The sequence below is a fragment of the Ochlerotatus camptorhynchus genome, unplaced genomic scaffold (genome assembly GCF_037179485.1).
Source record: "Ochlerotatus camptorhynchus isolate MF236.1 unplaced genomic scaffold, CSIRO-AGI_Acam_v1.1 ptg000336l, whole genome shotgun sequence".
Classification (NCBI taxonomy): domain Eukaryota; kingdom Metazoa; phylum Arthropoda; class Insecta; order Diptera; family Culicidae; genus Ochlerotatus; species Ochlerotatus camptorhynchus.
Window position 1 is genome coordinate 1,276,995 of NW_027040824.1, and position 23,515 is coordinate 1,300,509.

Sequence of the window (23,515 nt, forward strand, 5' to 3'; positions counted from 1 at the left end):
TCCCTTGTTGAGAAGTGTCAATTGTTCTTCTGAGAACCTTCGACGGATTGTACCACAGCTGTGTTAACTGAACTGTGTGATTTCTGGTCTCTCTGCTGTGTTGTGTTATTCAAATAGTATTATGGTGACCTCAGTTTGTTGTTATGTAACTTTCTTTTCCTTTTTTCCTCACAGGAATAACATTCCATCGACTTTGTTTCCAACTTCGAGTAGAGACTCTGAATGCTCGCTTTTATAAATTCTGACTCCATCTTACGAACTACTTTTAAGGGAGTTTGTGTCTTAACCCTAATCTTATGACTGATAGATGTTAAATTTAATTTTCGGCATTTTTTTAAGAAACGCTGTCTTTCCTTAAACCCATGGATTTCTTTAGTGATATGTACCTATTAGGTTCTGTAATCATTTTTTTTTCAAATATGATCGAAAAATGAAAACGATATTTTATAATTACATATTGTAATCGACTTCAGGCGCTGCAATGCAATGTGTTTGACCCAAAAAGGCGGCCAAAAGTTCGATTACCAAATTTGTGTGAATCTCTTGATGTTTTGTTGTTTTTGCAACAACATATTGTAACCATCATATAAGTTATACGCTAAACCTGATTATTGCTTTGCCAACCCCCTCACCTGTGATTAGTAGAAGCTCTTGAGTAATCACTAGGTTGCCTCGTAACGTGGGTAGATAACCTATTCGTGGTACGTTACGGGATGTAAGTTCTACCTCCGATTCCTAATCCTGACTACTTCAAACTAGAAGAACATTATTTTTCAGTAATCAAAGAAACACATCTCAGTCCTTGTTACTTTTTATGCCTTGTTGATAGTGAAAAGACTCGGCTTTGCCAACCGAGGATGATCTTGAAACAAGGAAAAAATGAGTTAGATAGTCTTCATCTATGTGATTTCTAATCTTCTATTCGTTGTTTGAAGTGATTAAGACTAGGGTTCTGATGCATGGTCATTATCGGTGTCATTCTTTAATTTTGTTGCTTAGAAATCCACTTTTGACTGACAAAGGGGCGCACATTTAGAGGGTGTTCCAACACTCCGAAGGGTATAAATAGCAAAAGATCTTTCAATTAGAATCGATTCCTTGTGATAAATGCAAGAATGACAACTGTAAAAAATCTAATACTTCATCATTTCTTAATAGTTATGGAGTAATACGACATGCACTAAACTACTACAATAGATCAAATTACTGGTCGCAGTGGTTTTAGGTCCCGAACAGCAGCATATCATATAAATTGAATAAGATAAATAATAACAAATTGAGTAAAATTTGAATTGCACTTTTAAATGGATTATTTTTGAATACTTTTTCTAAGCATAATTCAACAAAAACACGCATTTCTCGTAAACATTGAATCAATTTCAACAAAAAAAAAATAACTATCGATTTGGAGTTTTAGCCAACTTTTTGGGTCAAATACACCAAAGTGTGCATTGCAGCGTTGCAATCCCAACAAACAATTTAAGCTGCAAACTAGCTTATACAGGCAAAAATTAGCTGTATAAGCTAATTTTTGGCTGTATAAGATAATCTGCAGCCAAAATTGTTTATTGGTATGCTCTGTACCATAATCGTAATAACACAGCATTTATATGAATAAAACATCAGCGAATCGTACCACTCTCCAGGAATGTAGCACCAGTTTTCCTTGGGTGATTGAACTGAACCGAAAACGTGAGCGAGATAAAGGCCAAATCGTTACGATCAGATACTTTATGCAAATAAGTTGGATCAGTCGAGACGCTTATCGTGTCAAGCAAAATCAGATACCGCATAGACGAGGAAAGGATTACAATCTTAAATGATAATAAAATTTGGAACCGTTAAATCAATCGAACATTTGGAAGCAAAACGTGCAGAACCGTTCCTCTGTTTGGATGGACCAGTTAACGACCAATGAAACTACCAGACGGCCCGCGATGATGGAAAAGCAAAAGAGAGCAAACAGCCAGCAGAGAGCAGTGCGAGAATAATTAAATACCTTGTTGTTAAGTTTGGTGTTTCAGCCGGAGTGTGTTTTGATTTTAAACAGTTTTTACGGAACATGTCTATCTTCAATGACTTATCATTATTCGTTTTTGATATATTTCTACTGAACAAAATGACGAATCAATGTGTTATATAGCCGATTCGTATAATGGTGTTCATGAGTATGAGCATCAACCAAATTGACCAATCCGATTCGTATAATGATGGTCAGTGGAAAAAGAATTTTAAAGCATCATCCAAGTCATGCTAATGTTCCCGATTTCCTCCACCGAACGGTACAAACATCAAACATTGAGCAACAACAACAAAATCCGTAATTTTGGAGCGAGTTTTCGATACTCTCTTTCACGCATGAGCTTTTGAAGTGCAACCACACAGCTGACAGACGGTTTGAGTTGCCCGTCATGCAGAGCTCCTTCAGTATCGAAAGTAAACTCACGTAGGCAGCTCGTGGACGTGTTGATGTTCATTTCATTGTAGTTTTTGGTGACAAGTTCAAGTTTCGAACCGTTGCAGATTTGTGATTAGCATTTGTACGTGCTCCACGATGAAGTTTAACATTCAGGACACAGGATGACCTGATTCTTGCAAAGGAAGGTCTCAGAATTGACTTCAACGTAAGAATGCAGCTTTCGGAGTAAAAAAAAGTAAAAGTCCACAAAATTACGCAACAACGCATTGATCTCACTTGACGAGAGTGTCCTGAGTGCAGATAAATATACTGCAAATGTGCTGCACATGAGAAGAGAAGAAAGTGCAACTTGAGTGAACTGGGTCGAATGATTTCCATAGGAGGGAGTGGGGTTTCACAAACCAAAACAGTGATTAAAAATCATGAGTGTGTTTGGCAACGTGTTTGTGGCGGCAAAATGGTAATTCTATGGAGGATCGAGCTACCTCGATTGATTTAAGTGCAGTAGCAACGGTGGAATACGATTTTCAAGTCGACAAGCAAAACCAAATTTGAACCATCTACCCGTTGGTTAGTGGAGTGCGAGTTGTACCAAGCGTGCTAGAAAAGTAAGACGGCAAGGTGATCGTGCCGAGTTTGCCGTGATAAGTGTATTGAGTGTCTTTTTGCATCATGTTGGCTCGCTTTGTTCAACACCACTACCATCAACAATCATCAACAGCAATCCATGTTCGTCCAATGCGCTGTGATGCACATATTTGAATAGCTGAGAACCAGCAGCAAGCCATACATAGTATTAGAGTGATGGAAGTGTCGTCAATATCGGCATCAGAGACACCTGTATTGAATAAGGTAGCCAAATTTTCTACGTTAAATAATTACTTATGCATTCAAACTTGAGATTTCTTTAAAGTGGTACTAATGAATTAAACGAATTGCTTCACCATCAACAAGATTTAGTAATTCAAATGGGAGATGCACTGCTTTTTGTAAACCTTCTGGATCAATTTCGATACGATTATGACCTCTAGAAATCATTGGACAATCCAATCTCCTCTACTATATATTGAACAGAATAATAGAGGCACAATGAGCTGTATTGTAACCATACAATGGAATTTATTGTATTTACAATAAATAGTATTGTTCAACACGATAAAAATAACCATATAATGTATTGTTTACACAATAGAATCAATGGTAAATGAGGAAATCTACAATAGAACGAGGGGGTTGTTATGTATCTTAACCATTCGAAAAATGACTTTTTCCCGAACAAACTTGAGACATTTACCATTAATTGCAATGTTGTTCTATTGTTGAAAATTCTTACTATATGGGACGTTATGAACATGTACTGTAATAACAATATGTTAAAATTCCTTGTACAATATAAGTACAATAAGACCGATTTTTGGCTTTAATATTTTATCAAATGGTAATTGTGTGGTTATTTTTATCCAGGCATCGAGCTACGGAGGATGTCGAGCTAAAGGGACAATTTATGAAATTGATATGGCAAAAGTGATCCCTCCCATTGGCTAGTTTTTGCACCTTGTTACTGGTGGGTGGGCTTAATTTCATATAGTGGAGTGTTGGAGACGGTAGGTTTATGGCCGGCGTTGCTGGTAGAATAGAGAATGGCGCCATGGGCAGGCGATGGGGATTACTAAGCTTCCCCTCTCTGATGAACCACTGCATGAGAAAACCAAAGATCTAGTCCAGCAGTGATAGTATTACACTTGTTAATCATTTGTTTGAGAGCTGCGTCGTAGTACGCTTACGTATAGGCACTGACGTTGGGTGCGATACTGGCGGGTTTTGCCGCAAATCACTCTTATTTTATTAATTTTTACGCAGATAGATTTATTTGGGTTTGCAAGGGAATTATACTACTGAAATATTTCAGAGAGTGCGCAACGGTGCTCCTTCTACTTGCGTGACAAGCTTTCATTGTTGTTTTCATTGAGGTATTACTTAGGAAACAATGTTAAACACCATTTTTGTACATGGTATTGTAACTAATCTTATATGTGCTTCATTTTGATTTGGGATAAGTGTTTGAACTATGGCTCGGGATTTCCACTGTGGCGTGCTTCTATTGTGACATACTCACTCATACGTATTTTTGTGGTACGACATAGTGGAAGCGTGTGAGCATGGTTGGAGCATATTACCCTACATAATTTAAAAATCAGCTAGGAAACTAACCTCAAAGTGAAGCATTTTAGTCACTTGAAGGTGTCACCTGGGTCGAACTAAGATATAATAAATAGGTCTAGGTCAAATTCAAAAGTACTTGAAACACGTTTAGTTTTAGATTACAAGCACAAGTGCAGGTACTTAATAAAGCATGGGTTATCATTGATTAGGTGAATTTATTAAATTAGACTAATTAGATATCATAATCGTCAAATGAACTTAAATAAGAAACTTCAGAAAGTATAATAACATTAAGTAGATTAACAAAATAATTAGGATGCGGAGGGTTCGCTTAGGGTGGTAACTAACCTTTAAAGTTGTAGAAAAAATCTTCCTATTTAGTCTTGAAATTCAATTAGAAAACGCGAGCAGACCAATAGCATTGAGCAGATTAACAAGGAGAGGAATAGTTTAGGAAATAAGTAAAAGTAGAGGTATGTGACAATTAATAACTTTTAATCTTTTGTAGGTTTTGTTTTCCCCTGAGTTTATAGTACTCGATTACTATATTATTCTCTCAATACACGAAATCTCTGATATATGCGGTTAAAGCATTTGAGTTAACTTATTTCTTAATGTTCAAGTATTTACATTTGTAAACAGCAGTCAATGCTAATTTATGAACTAAACCCTACGTGTAAAATCGATCTTTCCTTATGTGGTATTTTCGCATCGATGCATTTTTCACTTTTCGCGGCTGTCGGAATCAGTGCGCCTACGTCTACGGAGCTTACGCAGAAGTGATTCGCAATTCGGTAGAGCTAGTCAAACGCTTTTGAGCTTATGTAGTATAGAATTTGTTTGGTACGGTCGCGAAATCTTTAAACGATTGATACGTTCTTTAAATTAACTAATTTGATACAAAGCTCAGTAGTAAATTAGTAGAATATATAGGGAGGAAACCAAAATTAATCAACTTGCCAACATAGGCTATCACATTTATTTTGGTGACACTCTTTAAATGATAATAAGCCTTTTTTGTCTCTCTTCGTTCGAAACGGATTTACTTAATCAAACGGTTTACTACGCGGATGTATCAACGCGCACACGTCACAGCATTTTTTTCCATAACTATCTTGAAACAATACATACGGAATCCAGTGTTCAAGCTGCCAGCATAGGCTAGTCCTTCTGCTGTATTCTCAAAGATAGAAACAAAATTTATTCAAATGGGTCAAGTATTGAAAACTAAACTGTCACGCAGCTCCCGCTTGATACCAATTAAAAAAATAATAAAAAAAAAGTGATCGTAGCAGCCTGGATTTCCATCAAGTTTAGGTGTTGTCCATCATGTACCACGTTGATAGTTTACGGGGGAGGGGTGTGGAGTATTTCCACAATCCATATTAAATTTTAAAAATATATTGGGGCAAGGACCTGGCGTAATTGTTAGGATCCACCTATCACACTAATGGTCACGTGTTCGAATGTCACCCCAAGATTGCCACAAGTTATACTCCATGAGATGAATTCGATCTCCGTCCATTTCATGTAACCTCAGAGTAATCAGCCATGTATAAAAATATATTACAAGGGAGAACGATGGGGACCAAAGTTAGTGCTACATCAAACGTTAATAGTACGTGCAGACTACAGAGTTATAACATGTTATAGCGCTATCTTGATGGTGGTTTCTGTGTTGCAATTATTTGACAACCGTTATAACATGTTGTAACTCTCCAGTCTGTACAGCGTTTAACAAACGTTTAACGTTTACGTTAATTGAAGCACCAACTTTGTACCGCATTTTTCTACATAGCTGGTGACCCTAAAATTCTACGTCATTTATGCATCTTCCCTTAGTAAACATACCGTCGAGTTGGCTCGCCAAAGATTGAAACTCACGTTTGCTACTGACCTGGATAGGATTCCTGCTGTGTTCCGAAACGCTACTAACTCTTTTGGTAAAGCTATTTAATGCCTTGTTCAGACTACAGAGTTATAACATGTTATAGCGCTATCTTGATGGTGGTTGCAGTGTTGCAATTATTTGACAACCGTTATAACATGTTTTAACTCTCCAGTCTGGACAGCGTTTAACTGAGTCATTGCAGGAGAGCAAGTTTCCTGAAGCGTAGGTACATGTTCCTTGTGCACAAAAAAGATGATAAAAGGGATGTTCAGAACTCATCATTATGCTGCTGCTCCAAAGTGTTGGGGATCATCATAAACGAAGCGCTGTTTAACTCTTTCAAAAATTACATTTCCACGGATTAGAATGGATTCGAACCATGGATTTGAGCAGTCGATGCTAGACCTGTGCGCTAATAAAAATATTTTCGGCGGCGGCGTGATATGTTGTTTGCTGCCGGCGGCGGTGGCGTGGCGGCGTCACGCCGTTTGCTTTCGGTGGCGGCGGCGTGGCGGCGTTGGTCGGTGTGAGTTTATTTTTAATGATCTAGAAATAAATACTTTCCAAACCAATCGCACATGGACAAAAAATGCTACCCACATTTGAGTTCCGATTACTCGAAATCGCTAACCGTAGGTCACTCAAAGTATGAGTAAATTTCCCGACACTTTCCCGGGGAAAACTTCTCAAATATGGGGAAAATTTAAGAAAATTGTACTCAAGTTAGAAGTGTACTAGTAGACAGACTAAAACCACAATCAGTTTTCGTCATATTCGAAAAGTTTTCCTCGGAAAAGCGTCGAAAAAAATACTTATTCTATGGGTGACCTACGTTTCGTTTAGGAAAGAATGTCAAGTGCTTCTAAAATTGCAGGGTGTGTGTTACAAGTGCAAAGTGTTACAAGTTTCAACCCTTTTATTAAGTATAAGAAAAGTACGTTATGTAGGAGTGGATAGTATTTAAAAGCAATCTGTTGTATTACGTAATATTGTAATGGGCCCTAGGAGTTCTTTCATTTACTGAGCAGTATACGTTATTAATATGTTGATAGCGATAAATTATATGCTTTAATAACTTTGATACAGATTTGAATCTACACGTATTGAAGTCATATAACTTTGTGTTTGCATTTGAAGATGATGTCTTTCGAATATAGGTAGAATCCCGCACAACTTGTAAGAGATTAAAAAAAAACTCAAATATCAACGTGTTGTCACTTGTTCATCTTTATTTAAATCCGATCCTCGTCAGTAAGCCACTGCTTAGTGTAAAACTTTATGTTTGCAAATGCTGTAAGGTCGGAACAAATCACAAGTTTTTCTTTTGTCACTAGAGGCTCGCACCAGTCGAGGGGGGGGGGGAGGATAAAAAAAAAACAAAAAAAAAACATTTGAAATTTGTTTTACATTATATCTAAACCGTATATTTCAAACGCTAACATTTTTTCTTAGCCTTCGCTTTAGCCTTATACTTCGCTGAAGCCGTGATTTTTTACACTAATGCCACAAATGTTGACTTTATTATGTGTAACACTCGAGCTATCAACAAGACATTTCGCGCATAAGTTTTTGTATCCTTTCAATAATGTAGATGAATAGGATCAAAGCAATTTATTTTTGGGTATTGATAAATTCCGGATAAACCATCAAGCGGAATACCACAAACGTAACAGTTCTTATGAAAAAAAAAAACGTTCTATTTTCGATACTTCCTCCCTACCCAAATACAACTCAGTTTTCTCAACAATTGTTCGTGCTTCAAAAAGTCTAACTAGACGTATGGATTCAGGATGGTCTATTCAACAAAATCCAAGCGTAATATTCAAAGGAAGGAGCCAAAATCCATCTTGGCTAATCATAAAAGCCAAATTTTAACAAAAATACGTAGTTTTGTCAATTTAATCCTGGCTTTGTATGTGCTTAAAAAAATAATAATCACATATTAATTCAGCAAGGTCAATTCTATAAAATCTATGCATAACTTTCAAAGGACAGTATCAAAATCCAACTTAGCAGAAAAGGAAAACAAAAAAAAAACCTTTTCGAATTACAAACCTGGTTCAATTTGGCAGAACCGAAAAACTAAATTTCTATGAAAATACGTATGGAATCAGCAATTCGGTAAAATCCACTCCGAAATTCAACTTGGCTAAACAAGAAACCCAAATTTCTATAAAAATTCGTACTTTTGAGAATTCAAACCCAGTTTTCTAAAAAAATTGTACATGTTTCAAAAAACTAACCATCACGTATTGATTCAGCAAAGTTCGGTCTATTAAATTCAATTCTATTTTCAAAGATCGGAGCCGAAATTCAACTTGGCAGAACAGAAAATCAAAGTTTTTGTGAAAGTACGTACTTTCGTGAATTTAAACTCTGTATTCTCAAAACTTGAAGAAATTCAACCCTCACGTATGGATTCAGCAACATATATTAAAATACAAGCTTATTTTTCAAAGATAGAAGCCACAATTCAGTTCGGCAAAACAGAAAAAATAATTTTCATCCTTTGTGAATATTAACCAGGTGCGTCCTTCCGGTATTCAGCAAGTTCCATTTTATAAAATCCAAGCACAAATTTCAAAAGATTGAACCGATATCCAACCTGGCTTCAAAATATCCACCATCACGTATGAACTCACAAAGGTCAATTCTATAACATCCAAGCCAGTTTTTCAAAGGACGGAGCCAAAATCCAACTTGGCTGATCAAATCCAAATTTCTATAAAAATACGTACTTTTTGTGAATGTAAACCCAGTGTTCTCAACAATTGTGCATACTTAAAAAAAAATCTACCATCAGGTATGAACAAACGAAAGTCCATTCTTTAAAATATCAGCCTAATTTTCAAAGGATGTGAATCTCACAAGAACGAGGAAGGGATCTAAGGGAGCGGAATCTACGTTAAAAGTTAGGTTAATCACTTCAGGAAAGCTCAGACTAACATTCAATATAATTCAATCACTCAACAGAAAAGTTTGGACTCCCTAAGGAAGGTTTTGAACCAGTTCAGAAAAGGTTGGACACCATTTGGAAAATTTAGGCTAAAAAAATTGTCGGTTCACTTCGGAAAACTTTATACACTTTCACTAAGCAAGATTGTGTCCTTGCCAAATGCCAAAGCAGTTAACTAAGCTCTGACAAGTTTGGTTTCAGTTCGGAAAAAGTTGAATCAATGCAGGAAACCTTGGATTCATTTAGGAAAAAGGATTAAAGAGCTAATGTTGCCTAACTTCAGAAAAAGCAAAACTAATTATTTAAAGCTTGGATTCGGTATATGTTGAATCACTTCAGGAAAGCTTTGACAACTCAAAAAAGGATTGACAGGAAAGTTTAGGCTCAGATAGAAAAATATTGATGACTTAAATATTCGAAAGTTTGAACTCATTTTAAAAAAGTTCAGGCTCAGCTTTGAATCTGCTTTGAAAAGTGTCACCTCAGCTAGGAATTTCCTGAATCGTTTCTGATTTGGTCTCACTTCTAATAATTTTAAACCAATTTTGAAAAGATTGGATTTAGCTCGGAAATTGTTGAATCACTGTAGAAAAGAAGTGAATCATTGAGTATCATTGCAGAAGGTTTGTAAGTTAAGAAATGTAGATCGAATGTAAAAATCTGGCGATTACGGTGGGCTGGGCACATCGTAATAATGTCGGATAACGACCCAATGAAAATGGTTCTTGGTGGTGATCCGACTTGAGCAAGACGAAGAGAGGGATCGAGCAGATTGAAGGTGGCTTACCTAGTGAGTTGCCAAACAAGATTAGGAATGATGTTCGATGAAATCCGTTTTCAACAACTGAAATCGGCTGATCCGATTTCAAGGACCTGTCATGCCGTACTGGTCAAGTACCAATTTATGTGAATTTTTTTTAAAAGAACAAGGTGATACAACAACAACAAGAACATAATAAAATCTAACAAAGCGAGTATCCATACCCAAATGAATTTGCGAAAAGTAAATATACACTTAAAGTTTTATTTTATTTCCCCCTTGATGATATTCTAAAATTTTGAAGGGGGGGGGGGGGGGTGACAAAAGAAAAACTTGATATTTGTTCCGGCCTAATTGTCATGAATGAACATTGTTTTATCTACATTGTTAGGGTAGATGCCTGACCGATGCAATGCTATGCTATGTTAAGCTATGTTAAAAATTCGTCCACTTGGCGTGCTGGTGGCGGTCACACACAATACCTTGTGAACCAAGGCTACTGCGCAGGATCTATAGGTGAGGCATTCATCCGGTGTTTTCGTCGATCGAGCGAAAGAAAGAGTAAGCTAGATTCCTTCTCCTCACCTATAGTTGTCGCTCATTGAGACGAAACCACTAAACTGAGATTTTTGACGTTTCATATGCGCACCAAAACACTATCTTGAACAAGTGCGAGTAGGAGGAAAAATAATGATTCGTCCACGGGTAAAAAAAATAGCAAACAACATAAAAATTTTGGCTTAGCAGCCCCTTGGATTCATCCCTGTGCTACACGGCAAAAAAAAATTACTCAAATTTAAGTTCTTTTTACTTAGTTTTGGGTAATTTTGAGTTTTGCATCCTACTCTCAATTTTTGTTGTTGTCAAATACGGAACGAGAGATTCGATTTTCTCATGACTATCGTTCAATGAGCTACTAGTGAGTATATGAGATATTCTCAAATTTGAGTCAATCGTAGTCAAATGTAAACTACTATAAGCGGTTTAAACGTGGTCCAGACTGGAGAGTTATAACATGTATATAACGGTTGTCAAATAATTGCAACACAGAAACCACCATCAAGATAGCGCTACAACATGTCTGAACGTACTATTACTGAAAATTTGCTTATTGAACGGAACATGGGAGATGAGTGAAAATAACTTAATTTTGGGTAATTCTTCGGTTCCGTGTAGATAAAGCAAGTGCGAACAAACGTCAAAAAACTAAATGACAATCGCTGCCTCATACACGCTCAATTGAAGTTACTCAAAAATGAGTCAGACATTTTTCATAACTACTTTCGAAACGTCAAATCATGAGTAGTTGTGATTTGTGAATTTGAGTTACATTCACTCAACAAGAAATAAATAAAGTTGGATCTCAAATTTGAGTTTTCAGCACATTTGTTGACTCAAAAAAATGGCGTTGTTATAATGTAAAAATATGAAGTTTGCCTTTCCGTCGTAGAAGAAAATTTAAAATTTTCGAAAGAAATCATTCGAACATGGAGAAAATTGCAGCCGCCGTGGATGAGAAAACGTACCGCAAATTGAGAAGTAATTGTTCAGCATTCTGTTTGCTATAAAATAAAATGCTTGCAGTTTTTGGTTTATTAATTCCAAAGAAAAAAAAAGAAAAGAAACGAAATGTTTGCCCATTTGTGTATCTTTGACTCATTTCCCTATAATTTGGATTTTATGGGAATGAGTAAAAATAACGCATCAACAAATACCTAGCCATTTTACTCAAAATTGAGTTCTGGCTATGTTACTCAATTTAGAGTAAAGCGTGCACACGTTCTAATTTCAACGCGTTCAAGATGCATGTTACCGAAAAGATGTTACGAATTTTTCATCGGCGTGACATAAATTTATTCGATGGTGTGAACCAATTCACTCCGCGGCGGTGCGGCGGCTCAATTTCATCGCCGGCGGTGGCATATGAAAATCGTCGGTGGCGTGGCGCGGCGGCGTGGCGTGGCGTCGGTGCCATTTACATAATATTTTAATTTTTAAACACTCTTACTAAGAATATTTGTTAGAATGCAATGCATGTTACAATGCAAACATTTAATTTCAATCTTTATTTGAATTCAGTAATCAAACTTAAATGAACCGCTGGGAAAAATTCTTCAGCATCAAATAATATTTTAAAAATTCAGAGCCTTGAAATGTTTTTTTTTTTGCTGGTTATGGAATAGTTTCCACAAATTTCAAACTTGAAGAAGAATTTTAAAATCTGAGCTAAAGGTAATTATACTTCAAGAAATTGTCAAGAACTTGGAGCAGAGAAGCCGGATTTGTTTTTTTTTCAGAAGTCTGCGAAAAATGTCTGTGAATTTCAGAAATGTCCGTAATTGGGCTGCATAAAATTACAAGGGGGGTCATGAAATCTAATCTAATCTAACACAAACACAGCCAGTTATTGAAAGCATCCTGGAAAATGGTGGATATACCTCCATCATTTTTCATGTCTAACGGGTGTTCATTTAAAAAATGAGATTTTTTTCAGTCATAGTAAAAAAAAAATGCTTTCAACGAATTCAGTAGGGGAAAAGTTGGCTTCGGCAATACCTTAACCTATTATCGTCAGGAGGGTAAACAAAGTCCTAGAGCACTCAAATTTGGCCAATAGTTGCTCTGAAACACAATGTATCCACATGTCAAAATTGAGCTCTCAAGGACGAAGCCAACTTTTCCCCTATGTTTTATTAAAAATATAATGTTTATTCTTCAAAAAAACGTCAATGAATACTGGAGAAGGGGACTGATGCTGTCTTAGTGAACTCACTGAAGAACTAGAAAGTATCTCCTGGGTCTGGTTTTGGCCAGATCAATAACCGATTATAAATAAAATAAATAAAAACTCCACGGAAAAAAACAAACGTCAGGTTCGATCACACGCACAGCCTACTCTTTTTTTACCAGGGGGTCATGAAATAGATGCAAATTTTGAAAAAGTCATGTTCAAGCAAAAAAGACCTGCTTTTAACGAATTGAACCTTATATTACAATTACACAACAAATGAGGTCGACTCAAAGTTGACATTAGTTTACTCATAGTATTGAAAACGTAATCAAGCAATTTGTTTTCTAAGTGCCTGTATCACCAATCGATCAGATATATTTCTACGCATCTGTTAAGTTTTTCAAAATGCCACTATTGCAAATTGCACGAATATGCAACTGTTGCTTTGATAATTAAAATAATCGCCGATTGCCTGTGAAAAGCGATTTCCCTAACACAGATTTCAAAGTAGAATTCCATCCGGTCTCACCAAACGTTGTATATTCAATCACCGCGAATTACAACGAAAAGCTCCCAGCAAGCAGTTAGATACCAAGACTGGCCTCAACCGCGGTTCAGTTCCAATTACCGTGTGTAGTGGTGTCTAGTCGTCAGCATCAGCTGCAGCAGCAGCAGCAGTGCTTTCAGCGCGTGGCGTTGAGCCTTGCTCTCCAGTACACAACGAAAGGCTGCCTGCAAGCAATGAGCTGCAGTCCACATGAGCATCCATCGAAGGAGCATCTTCGTGAGTCGCTGTGGGCCATCTATGCCAAGCACGTCACCCTCATTCCAAACACCATACCACCAGCCTCATCTGTCAAGAGTAATTTTTGGACATTTTTCAAGGTCATTAATCAGATGTCAGTTCCCATATTAAGATAGAGCTGGAATTAGGGCGTAACAGCTTTTGTAAACAATGACTTCTTTCGATGATATCTTGACAATCAAGGCTCACCTCTGCAAATCAACATCACCATCAGGTAGGATGAGACAAAAGGTGTTACGCCTAATTCCAGCTCTATCTAAATATGTTTAAATCTAACATACCATGTACTTTAGGGCAAAATTTTGGGTGCGATTTCAAAAACCAAAGTCGGTCATGGCATAAAAGTGGTTTGATTTTGATCCAGAGATGATGGATTTTAATTCCTAATACGGCCATCGATAGGAACTTTTCTGCGAATCTGTGGAAATTAAGACTTTATCATTTTTCAAAATATCACTTGTGAAAATATAACGGATGTGCAACTGTTGCTGTGATAATTAAAATGATCACCGATGTTTTGTGGTTTTTTGAGTCAAAGTTTATGCCATGATGACTGACAAAAAAATATTCACTTTTTTTCTATAGATTTCTTTTAGATTTTTTATATATTTTTCCAATATTTTTAGACAAATCAAAACATATTTTTATTTTTTTTATCGAGCGGAGAACTTATACTAAAAGCAAGCAGTACGTCAACATTCCTTTACGTCAGCATTCCTTTCTTGACCGGTGCTGGTATTGCCTAGTTTTAGATCACCCAAATTTACATATTGAGAATGATTGCTAGTCTCAAGCAACGTCTATTGATTATCTGTGTAATTACAGCTGATCTAGCTATAACGGTGTTGCATCCAATCATGCTTATGTCTATGCTCATGCTCATACGAACATGTTCAAGTTCGCTTACGATACCGCCCTCTTAGTGAATTAAATTTCGTTTCGTTTCGATTTCGTATATTTTCTGTCAAACTGTAACCTTTTACGGTGTAGTAGTCTTGGTAAGGACAAAAAGTTTGAATCCTTTTTAGCTGAACTGTGCTAGGCCTTATTTGATATAAGTAAAATTCAATTGAGCTATAATTTTTCATGCATTAATTTTCAAGTCCAGTAATTTTTAAAACCGAGCTTATTTTAAATAATTTGCATGCTCTTTTTGTGCGCATAAAAATTAATGTAAGATTTCATAATAATGTTTAACTGTGTACATTGATAAATATTCAATTCAACTATAATCTGATTTTACACCCATGAGCCCTAAAACACGATCACGCATACATCCATACGAGTTGATTAATTCACGTGTTTTTTTTTAATTTGAAACAATAACTCATGTCTATAGTTTTCCATTTTAAACACTGCTGATACGTGAAGGATTCATCTTTATTATTTCGATTTTCCCTTGAAGGTGATGACGGTACAATTTCGCAAACATTTCAGCCGGTTCAATTGCAACCATTGCTGCATTCACTTCCTCGCCGGAAACGGTAATTAAAAACACCTCAGTCATGCTCAAGACCATTGCGTCCATGCGTCTTCAACTGTGTGTCCACTTTTCAAAATACGAAGCAAATCGAATTTATCAAAAGTTAAATTCCACTATCACCGCTGAACGGTTCAACAAACGATGTGATACTAACATTTCTTGCACAGTCGAATAATCGTCGAGCTAGTTGTTTTCTCAAGGTCAAGGTGTTGATTCAGTTCCACAAAAACATCCTCACATCGGTAAGGAAAGTAACCTTGACATCTTCATAAGATGACGTTGACTGTCAAACACCGCGTGGTGGAAAGAGTTCGCTGCAGCAAAACTAGTGAGAAAAGTTGCTGGATTCATAGCGACAATGTACCGTTGTCTCTCTTGCAGTGTCTAAGCTGCCCGTAGACGCGGCTAAATGCTCCATGCAGCAGTAGTGGGAGGGACCGGTTTTGTTCATGAACGTGCTATGACGATTTTTTGGAGCTAGGTCGGGCTACCGCGAACTCACGCGATCATGCCGATTGAATCCGATCGATTGAGTAACTCGCGATGCACGGTCCGGTACGGCGCTATCATTTTTATATGTATATGCATTATATTATTGTTATTTTCGCTACAGAGCTGGACAAAGGGGAACTTTAGCTTGCGGTTAAAAAAACCACGTTGGAGATTTAGTTTGATTATGTTATTAATAAAAACGTAAAATTCATTGAGGTGAAGTCGATCACTACACAGTTAAAAACTTCAAGGCATCCTATTTTGTGGTTATGTTATAAAATATTACTGCTTTTAAGCTTTTAATCCAAAACCTTAAGCCACATTTTATTAGACAAATTATGTACGTTACAGTTTCAAATTAACGAATCCAATAAGGAGGAAATTACTCAAACCACTCCTGAAACTGTTCATAGATTCCGTTAAGAGGTCTGATATAATTAATGGAAATTAATGATTTCCTGTACAGTTAACATAGCACTCAGTTTACATTGAACTCTGAATCTTTGTGAACGGAGTACATTGCACTTAAAAATCAGTACCACTGCAGCAGCCACTTAGTGACATTCGCAGAAACTGACGAACAAATTGCTTCTCTCAAAGAATCTTACCAACAACAGTCGTGGATGGTGACCGTCAGTTTTGTGAGACCGTAAGACGGGGTGACATTGGTTTTAAAAAAATGTTTATTTTGGAAAATGATGACTAGAGTATGTTTTTTGAACTCCTGGAGTAAAGTGCAGATAACATCAGGCTTGCTTCCACTTACTTGCTATAAAAACACGATTCTCTGAATTTTTAAATCATTAGATGTCATAACAATATTTTGTACTTGTGAGATACAAGAAAAGGTTGAAATGCAAGTGTTTGACACATGAAACCTGTCAAATTTGCTTTCAGATAATCACAATCAGCGATTTTACGACTCGCAAGTGCTCACTCTGAGTGAACACTCACGAATCACAAAATCACTTATTGTAACACTATGGTAGCGAAATTGACAGTTTTTATGAGTAAAACACTTGCCTTGCATCCTCTTCTTGTATCTTACAAGTACAAAATATCATTATATTTAACATCGAATGATTTCAAAATTCAGAAAATCATTTTTGTATAGCAAATGAGTGAAAGCAACCCTGCATTAACCAATCGTTATTTTTAAATAGTGCTGAAAAGTTACGTGTCATATATTGTACCGAAACCACGGTTTTTAAAATGACCAGGCAAACAAAAGTTTGAACACATATTCATGTGGATAGACGAGGGCTACACGCGATCTTTCGCCATACATACGAAATATATTGTGATCATAACCAAGTGTACTTCTAAAAGATACGCTACATTTACATATTTTAAGATATTTTAACATAATATTTTACATCGGTCTATTTTTTATTTAATTTAATTAAAATGACATACCAATTTCAATCAATCATTTCTATGACATTCGTAAATATATCATTGATGAATATATTCACATGATTAAAATTGTTTCCTTGCTAAAATGTCAATGCTGTAAGGTAGGGAACGAATATTTTTGATATTTTCGCCCAATGCCACTCCCACTTACGGTATTTCATTTTATTGGCGCTTCGTTGGCCAAAGTCTACATATGTTCCACACTTCCTCATAGACATAGGCTTCTTGACTCTAGCGCTCAGCTGATCGTTAACGGCTTAGAGTTAGTATAACGAACTCTCGTGGGGTCACAGTCGCACTTCATTTGGATATAGTATGCATGGCATTTATGCAACTCCGTTAGAACTAGTGATGCGTGACATGTTTGTCAGCTTAAATAATCTCTAGATTGCACTACATTATAGCAAATATATATGTACACCTATTCTACTTCCTGCTCGCTAATTCCCGTCACGTAATTCAATCAGATTCCGCTCACATAAACGAACATTTTCTACCGGCATGTGTGGTATATCTGACGAGCAGGCGGTAACATCTCCTCTCGGCTTGGATTTGCGCAAATAAGCTCCGGTGATTCTTCATTGAACTGCTCATGTTTGCTCAGTACTCTATGCTAATCAGTAATTTTAATATTCACCTCCCACATGCGATTTTTCCTCTTTCTCTCCGCAGAGACTCGTTCCGCCGAACGAAGAAGATGCCATTGTGATCTGAGCGACAGTTCAGAACGGAAGTGACGATAGCAACGACCAAGAAGGTCAACCAACCAACCAACCAACCAACCAGCACACCCACTTGACAATCTTTGGGTATCCTTCTGCTGAATACTGCCAGATAGTGAAATATGATAAATATTCAACACCTGTGCTGGACATGCTGTGCGTACTTACTGCTGGTTAGCATAGTGATGACGTCAAACATGGCCAGTGCCTATCGAATCGGGGTAGGACGAGCGGATTGCACCGGACCACCAGTGGAGATTACATTTGTGAGTATACGGAAATGCATTATACGATTGTAGGTACTATTTAGCGTATCAGGGTAAATTTCCTTATTGTGAGGAATTATTGATTCATTTCGGAAACTGAAGGCGGGTTCGGTGGATCAGTGCGCCGAGTTTCTGTGCAGTGAACAGAAGGTCGAGGGTTCAATACCTGACCCGTCCACCAGGAAAATAACGCTTGCAATTGGCCTAACTTGGACTTAGTCCGTGATGCAATAGACAGTCTAAGTATTACACCCAGATATGATTTGGATTTCCCATTATTTATTGTCTAACATTCAGGCATGTTCCAGTGGCTCTGCTATAGTGACCAAAATATGAGGTTGATTGATTTCCTCTATCTAGGAGATTTTCAGCCGCAGGCTGGTTCATCTCCGAAAATATGACATAAAGTTAATTCAAATTATACGAGAAAGGCACTTGTCACCGCTAGAAGAAATAATCATTATTTAAACTTTAAAGTGCTTCGACACTGGTATCTGGAGCATATGCAGGTGTGATCAATAATTTGTTTTTAAAGTCTACCTTGATTTGAGGTTCACACTAGAGGTGGGCAAAACAGCTCATCTGGCTGAGTGGGTCAAACCCATCCAGCTCACTAAAGGGAGTCGATTCTTTTAAACAACTCTTCAGCTCATATTGAAATTATGAAAATTGTGACACAAAATCAAAAGTAATCAGTGGTTTAAGTGCAACTGCATACAATCATAAAAGTAGTCTAAACCAATAAATCCATACCTTACAATATGGTTCTACTTTTAAATGGAAAACGCCACTAACGCAGCAACTGATCAACCACGTGTAAACCAAAATTCGCGCAATATGTGCCAACAACATATCAGTAAAAGCAAAAAATGTATGCGAGAGAGCTACACCTATGTCACACGCGATGATTCACATCGTGGCACACGATGCTACGCCTTTTCTCAAGCTATGCAATTCAGTCTACATACAGATTTTATTTCTGATGTCAATTCTCCAGCAGAATTTCTCTCACTATTTGCGGCTTTAGCTCCAGACAGTGATGCCACATTTTTTTCTAATTTAGATCTGTATTTACATCACATAAAATCTTTTTAATCTGTATCTGGCAGACAAAAATCTGAACACAAATCTGTATAATTTCCGTATTATGGTCTCAGTACAGATTTACGTAAATCTCCATTGAGCAAATTCATAGTTTAGAATCATGAAATATGACTAGAGTTTGCTTTGTAGAGAATTTGTTTTTTTTTTATTTTAAAAATCTTGAAACCCTATAATCTTCATGTGTTTTGTATCTCTTCTATAAAACATTTAGTAAAAGTTATGAGAGACAAATCTGTTTCCGGCAGAAAACTTAATGAAGTAACAATCACAATTCCCTAGAATTATTCTTTTATGTCTGAGATTATGATAACCTTTATCTGGACATTGGACATAACACAGAACTTTTACTGGAAGTTTAGTCGGATGACATGCAATAATATTTATTTCTGTAATTATGCTTTTGTAAGATAAAAATATACAGTTGACTCTTCGACTCACAAACTGTAATCAACCACTTTGTTGGTTTTCTAAAATGGCATGTTTATCGATTTGACAACAACATATATTTAATTAACCTTCAAATAGATCTAAAAGCCCTTCCAACGAGAAATCAGAACATCTGAACATCAGAGGGGTACATTTGAAAGATTCCAAGTCCATTGGAAGCTAAAATAATAATATTTATAGTATTTAGTGAAAATACGATTTGGGTTTGATGCTCAGATTGAATTCAAGTTGCTTAAAAGGAAAAAAAAATAATTATTTATCGTAATTAATGAATATAAAAAATAAAGTAAAAAACATTCCCTTTATATGAAAAATCTGCATATTTATCAAAAATCTGTAATCTGTATGATTACATATAAATCTGTATATGTGGCATGACTGGCTCCAGATCATCAGCTCAGATCTGGATCCGGAGCTGAATTGTGAAGAATCGAGAGAGAAAAAAAAAATCGAAGAGCTGGACGGGTTCGAAAGCTGGACAGGTCCGAGAGTTGTCATCATAAACAACTCCGAGTAAATTATTCGATAGCTGATAAGCTGGAGAGCTGTATTTCGCTTTTCGGTTATTTGCGAGGAATATTTAACATAAGCAATAAGAGCCGGGTACATAAATAAATTGGATGATACCAGTAGAAAATTAACATCGTGTAGGTCATGTGTCTCTCTCTCCCAAAGAGCCACTTGGAAGTTTTCTTTTACCATTGGTGCTATCGATCAGTAGGCACATGGTGTATTACGCGCGCGTCTTGGTTTACGCGGTGACTATTCAATGCGTAAGTGAAGTAATGAATCCTTTTTTGAAATGCTCCGCTATGAGCGATGGATTGAATGGCTTAGAATTGTGATATCAGTGAGCTGATGAGCTGCGGTTCCTTCAAATAAGCCGCGGGTCATCAGCTCACTTTAGAGAATCGAGTCTATAGAACAGCTCGGGAGCGGATCGCCCATCTCTACACACTTAAAAAAATCATGTAAATTTAGGTGCTCTGAGACTGATATATACGAGCATCAATTTTGACATAAAATTGAGTCATAATAGACGCAAAATTCAGCTCAATCAAACGTACTTTCGAACTTTTCAGTTCAGAGCACTTAATTTTACATGACATGTTTGTTTACGTCTCATCCTTTATGTCAAAGATGAATTCCGTCACGTGTAAGATTAGGTATTTTTAAGTGTTTAGTTCACACTAACAAATAGTTTTGTTGAGCACTGACTTGGAACTGGGGCCTCACTTTGGAAGTCGAAACAGCGCTTGTCATACAAGCATTCAAATAAAAAACATGCTTTGTTTCGACTTCTCTGGTTCCAACTCCGATAATATACAAATTTGCTAAAAGATAAAAGTGCTCATTTTTTGCATAAGAATACATCATGCAAAAGAGCCATATTTTACAAAAATGAGCTCTCTAGGTCTTCATCTACCCCCTGACGATCCTAGATAAAGGTATTATCGAAGCAACATTTACCCTGTCATGAATTTATGATTTTCTTCATGAAAATATCAAAGCAATATCATCCAAAACCGATTTGTGTTACCATGCTCGTACTCACCGGGGCAACGTAACAAAAGTAACCTGCTCGCTCAACTCAAAGTGAAATTAAAGCAACGTGATAAAAAATATTGCAGAGGAAGGGTACCTACAATTTTCATTTAACCAATCGCTTTATTTTAGGGACTATTCAGTAGTTACGTAAGCAGGTTTGGTTGAACTTCGCTTGTGTTTACTTACGAAAGGGTGTTGCGATTGAAATTCGGTCAAACAAGAATGCGAGTAAATTGATTAATTTTGTTAGTAAGAAAATGAAATTTTTCTTTTAATTTAATTTGTATACCATACAGAAAAAAAAATCAGTCAAGCTTCTGGTTGACTGAATCCGAATTGCCGGGCCTTTCGTTTAACTTCTGCCATCAGATTCTGTTCAGAACCTAGTCCACTTCGTTTGCCACAGAACACCAGTTTTCCTTAAGGAGTTAGGCCAGCGTAGAAGCCGAAAAAAAGGGCCAAATTCGCGATTTTTTGGCGAACAGAAATTTTTTTAAAAGAATGCGGTTTTCAGCATTTTATTAAAAATATTTTAAACAATATTTTCCCAAATTTTGGTTTTTGAAATGTGCAGCGAGGTGGTGCTGTAGTCGTCTTAGTGATGGCATCTCCGGCGTGAAGCGGTTTGCGGGCGGAATGATTTGCAGCCAGAGGTAGTCCTAGAACAAAATGGATAAAAGTTTCAAAAACTAGGATGTTTAAACTAGTGACATGATTTTTGACAAAATGGCGCGCGTTTGAAAAAAGTGGTATGATTTTCCGGCAAAAATATCAAATATAATCGTTAATTACAAAAAAAAAACTGTTAGGGATAAAAATAAAAACTCAGGTATGTCTCTAGAAAAAAGTATGTAGAACAAACTCAAAAAAAAATCAAGTCGATTAATCATTTAGAAATAGGGTAAGCGCATCAGTACTGGCCATAGGTTATTGTTTTGCTCACACCTCAGAATAGCTGTTAAATCACAATCTTCGTGGATTTTGAAGTAGAAATGTTTATGTACACCGATGAATATAATTTGTACCAACAAACTGAGAGCAACTTAACATATCAAAATTGATTTTCGTTTTCGCCCGGCTTGAAAAACATGGTTTCGAGAAAAACGCGATTAAAGATAAATGTCATGCCGGGAGCGCGCAGGTGGTCCCTTAGTTTCAGCTCCAAAATAATGCGAAATAAAGTGTACCCGGATATAAAACCAATTGTCCCGTATTCTTTAGACTCTAAACTATCATTTTTTCCCCTGATTTGTTTTCCGTCGATCTTGTTTTCCGTGGTGATCACCAATGCTACCAACGAAAGGGACAAAGCTCCCACACCTGGATCTTACCTATCGACCCATCAACTCATGATCCGGGGACCAACAGCTTTACTTCCCTTCCGACGGAAGGCGTGATCACAGATGTTATGCCTCAGAGCATCCCGGCGGTGCCGACTGGGATTGAACCCAGGCCTGCTGGGGTGAGAGGTAATCATGCTTACCACTACACCACCGGCGCCGTTAAAAATTATCATTTAAAACAAAACAAAAATCCAATTTTTGAACCCGCTACAGTGGCCTAACCCATTAAACTGCTTCTCGCTTGCAACAGTTTTTTGGGTCTTCTTCAGGTGCCGCTGACGATGGCCCAATATTTTTCGATTGCGTGGAGCTCTGGCGTGTTGAGAGGATTCTTGTCCTTAGGCACTACCTTCGCTTTGTTGGCGGCATACCACTCCATGGTCTTTTGCCGTAATGGTAGGATGCCAAATCCGTCCAAAACAGCACGGTACAATCGTGTTGCTTCAGGAAATGCAACAAACGTTTTTCTAGATACTCGTTCACATAAGTTTCCTGGTTAACGGCATGCTTGGAATGCACAGTTATACACACCAACTACTCATATGTTAATATTTTTCACTTAGTTGTTGAAATTTTTCTTTCTTTAAAGTAATTGATAGATTAGGATCATAGATATGCAAAGAGTAGGTAAATCTTAAAATTTGAATCAACATCAATGAATTTTTAGGTCGGTGGGATTTTTCTGAGGCATTAAAATCTCTGGTCACGTCTTCCTTCGGAAGGGAAATAAAGCCGTTGGTCCCGGCCCATGTGTGTTGTTGAATGGGTGCGATATCCTACGCAGGTGTGGAAGCTGCCTTCCTGCACATGTCCGTCGGTGATTGGCACTAGATTGCGGAACATAGACCGACGTTAAATAAAGGAAAAGAATCAATGAATTTTTAAACTTGAAGTCCGAGATGTGCAGCGAGCATTTCTCACTTCCTTTTACAACTCAAAAACAAATATAGTTTATTACTAATTCTACTA

General features: G+C 37.0%; 1 protein-coding gene across 3 annotated transcripts in view; it reads left to right on the top strand.

Annotated features, from left to right (window-relative positions):
- The window catches only part of LOC135708840 (neutral ceramidase-like), a 47,513-nt gene that overhangs the window by 11,399 nt on the left and 12,599 nt on the right, over window positions 1-23,515 (top strand). Inside the window, exons 1-2 of one of the 3 annotated variants that reach the window (XM_065230993.1) lie at window positions 2,413-3,271; window positions 17,789-18,104. In XM_065230993.1, the coding sequence (XP_065087065.1) occupies window positions 17,961-18,104 (144 nt within the window). In that variant the 5' untranslated portion in view covers window positions 2,413-3,271; window positions 17,789-17,960. Of the gene's footprint in view, window positions 1-2,412; window positions 3,272-17,345; window positions 17,430-17,788; window positions 18,105-23,515 lie in introns of those variants that run through there. The other 2 variants (XM_065230995.1, XM_065230994.1) reach the window with 2 other exon arrangements.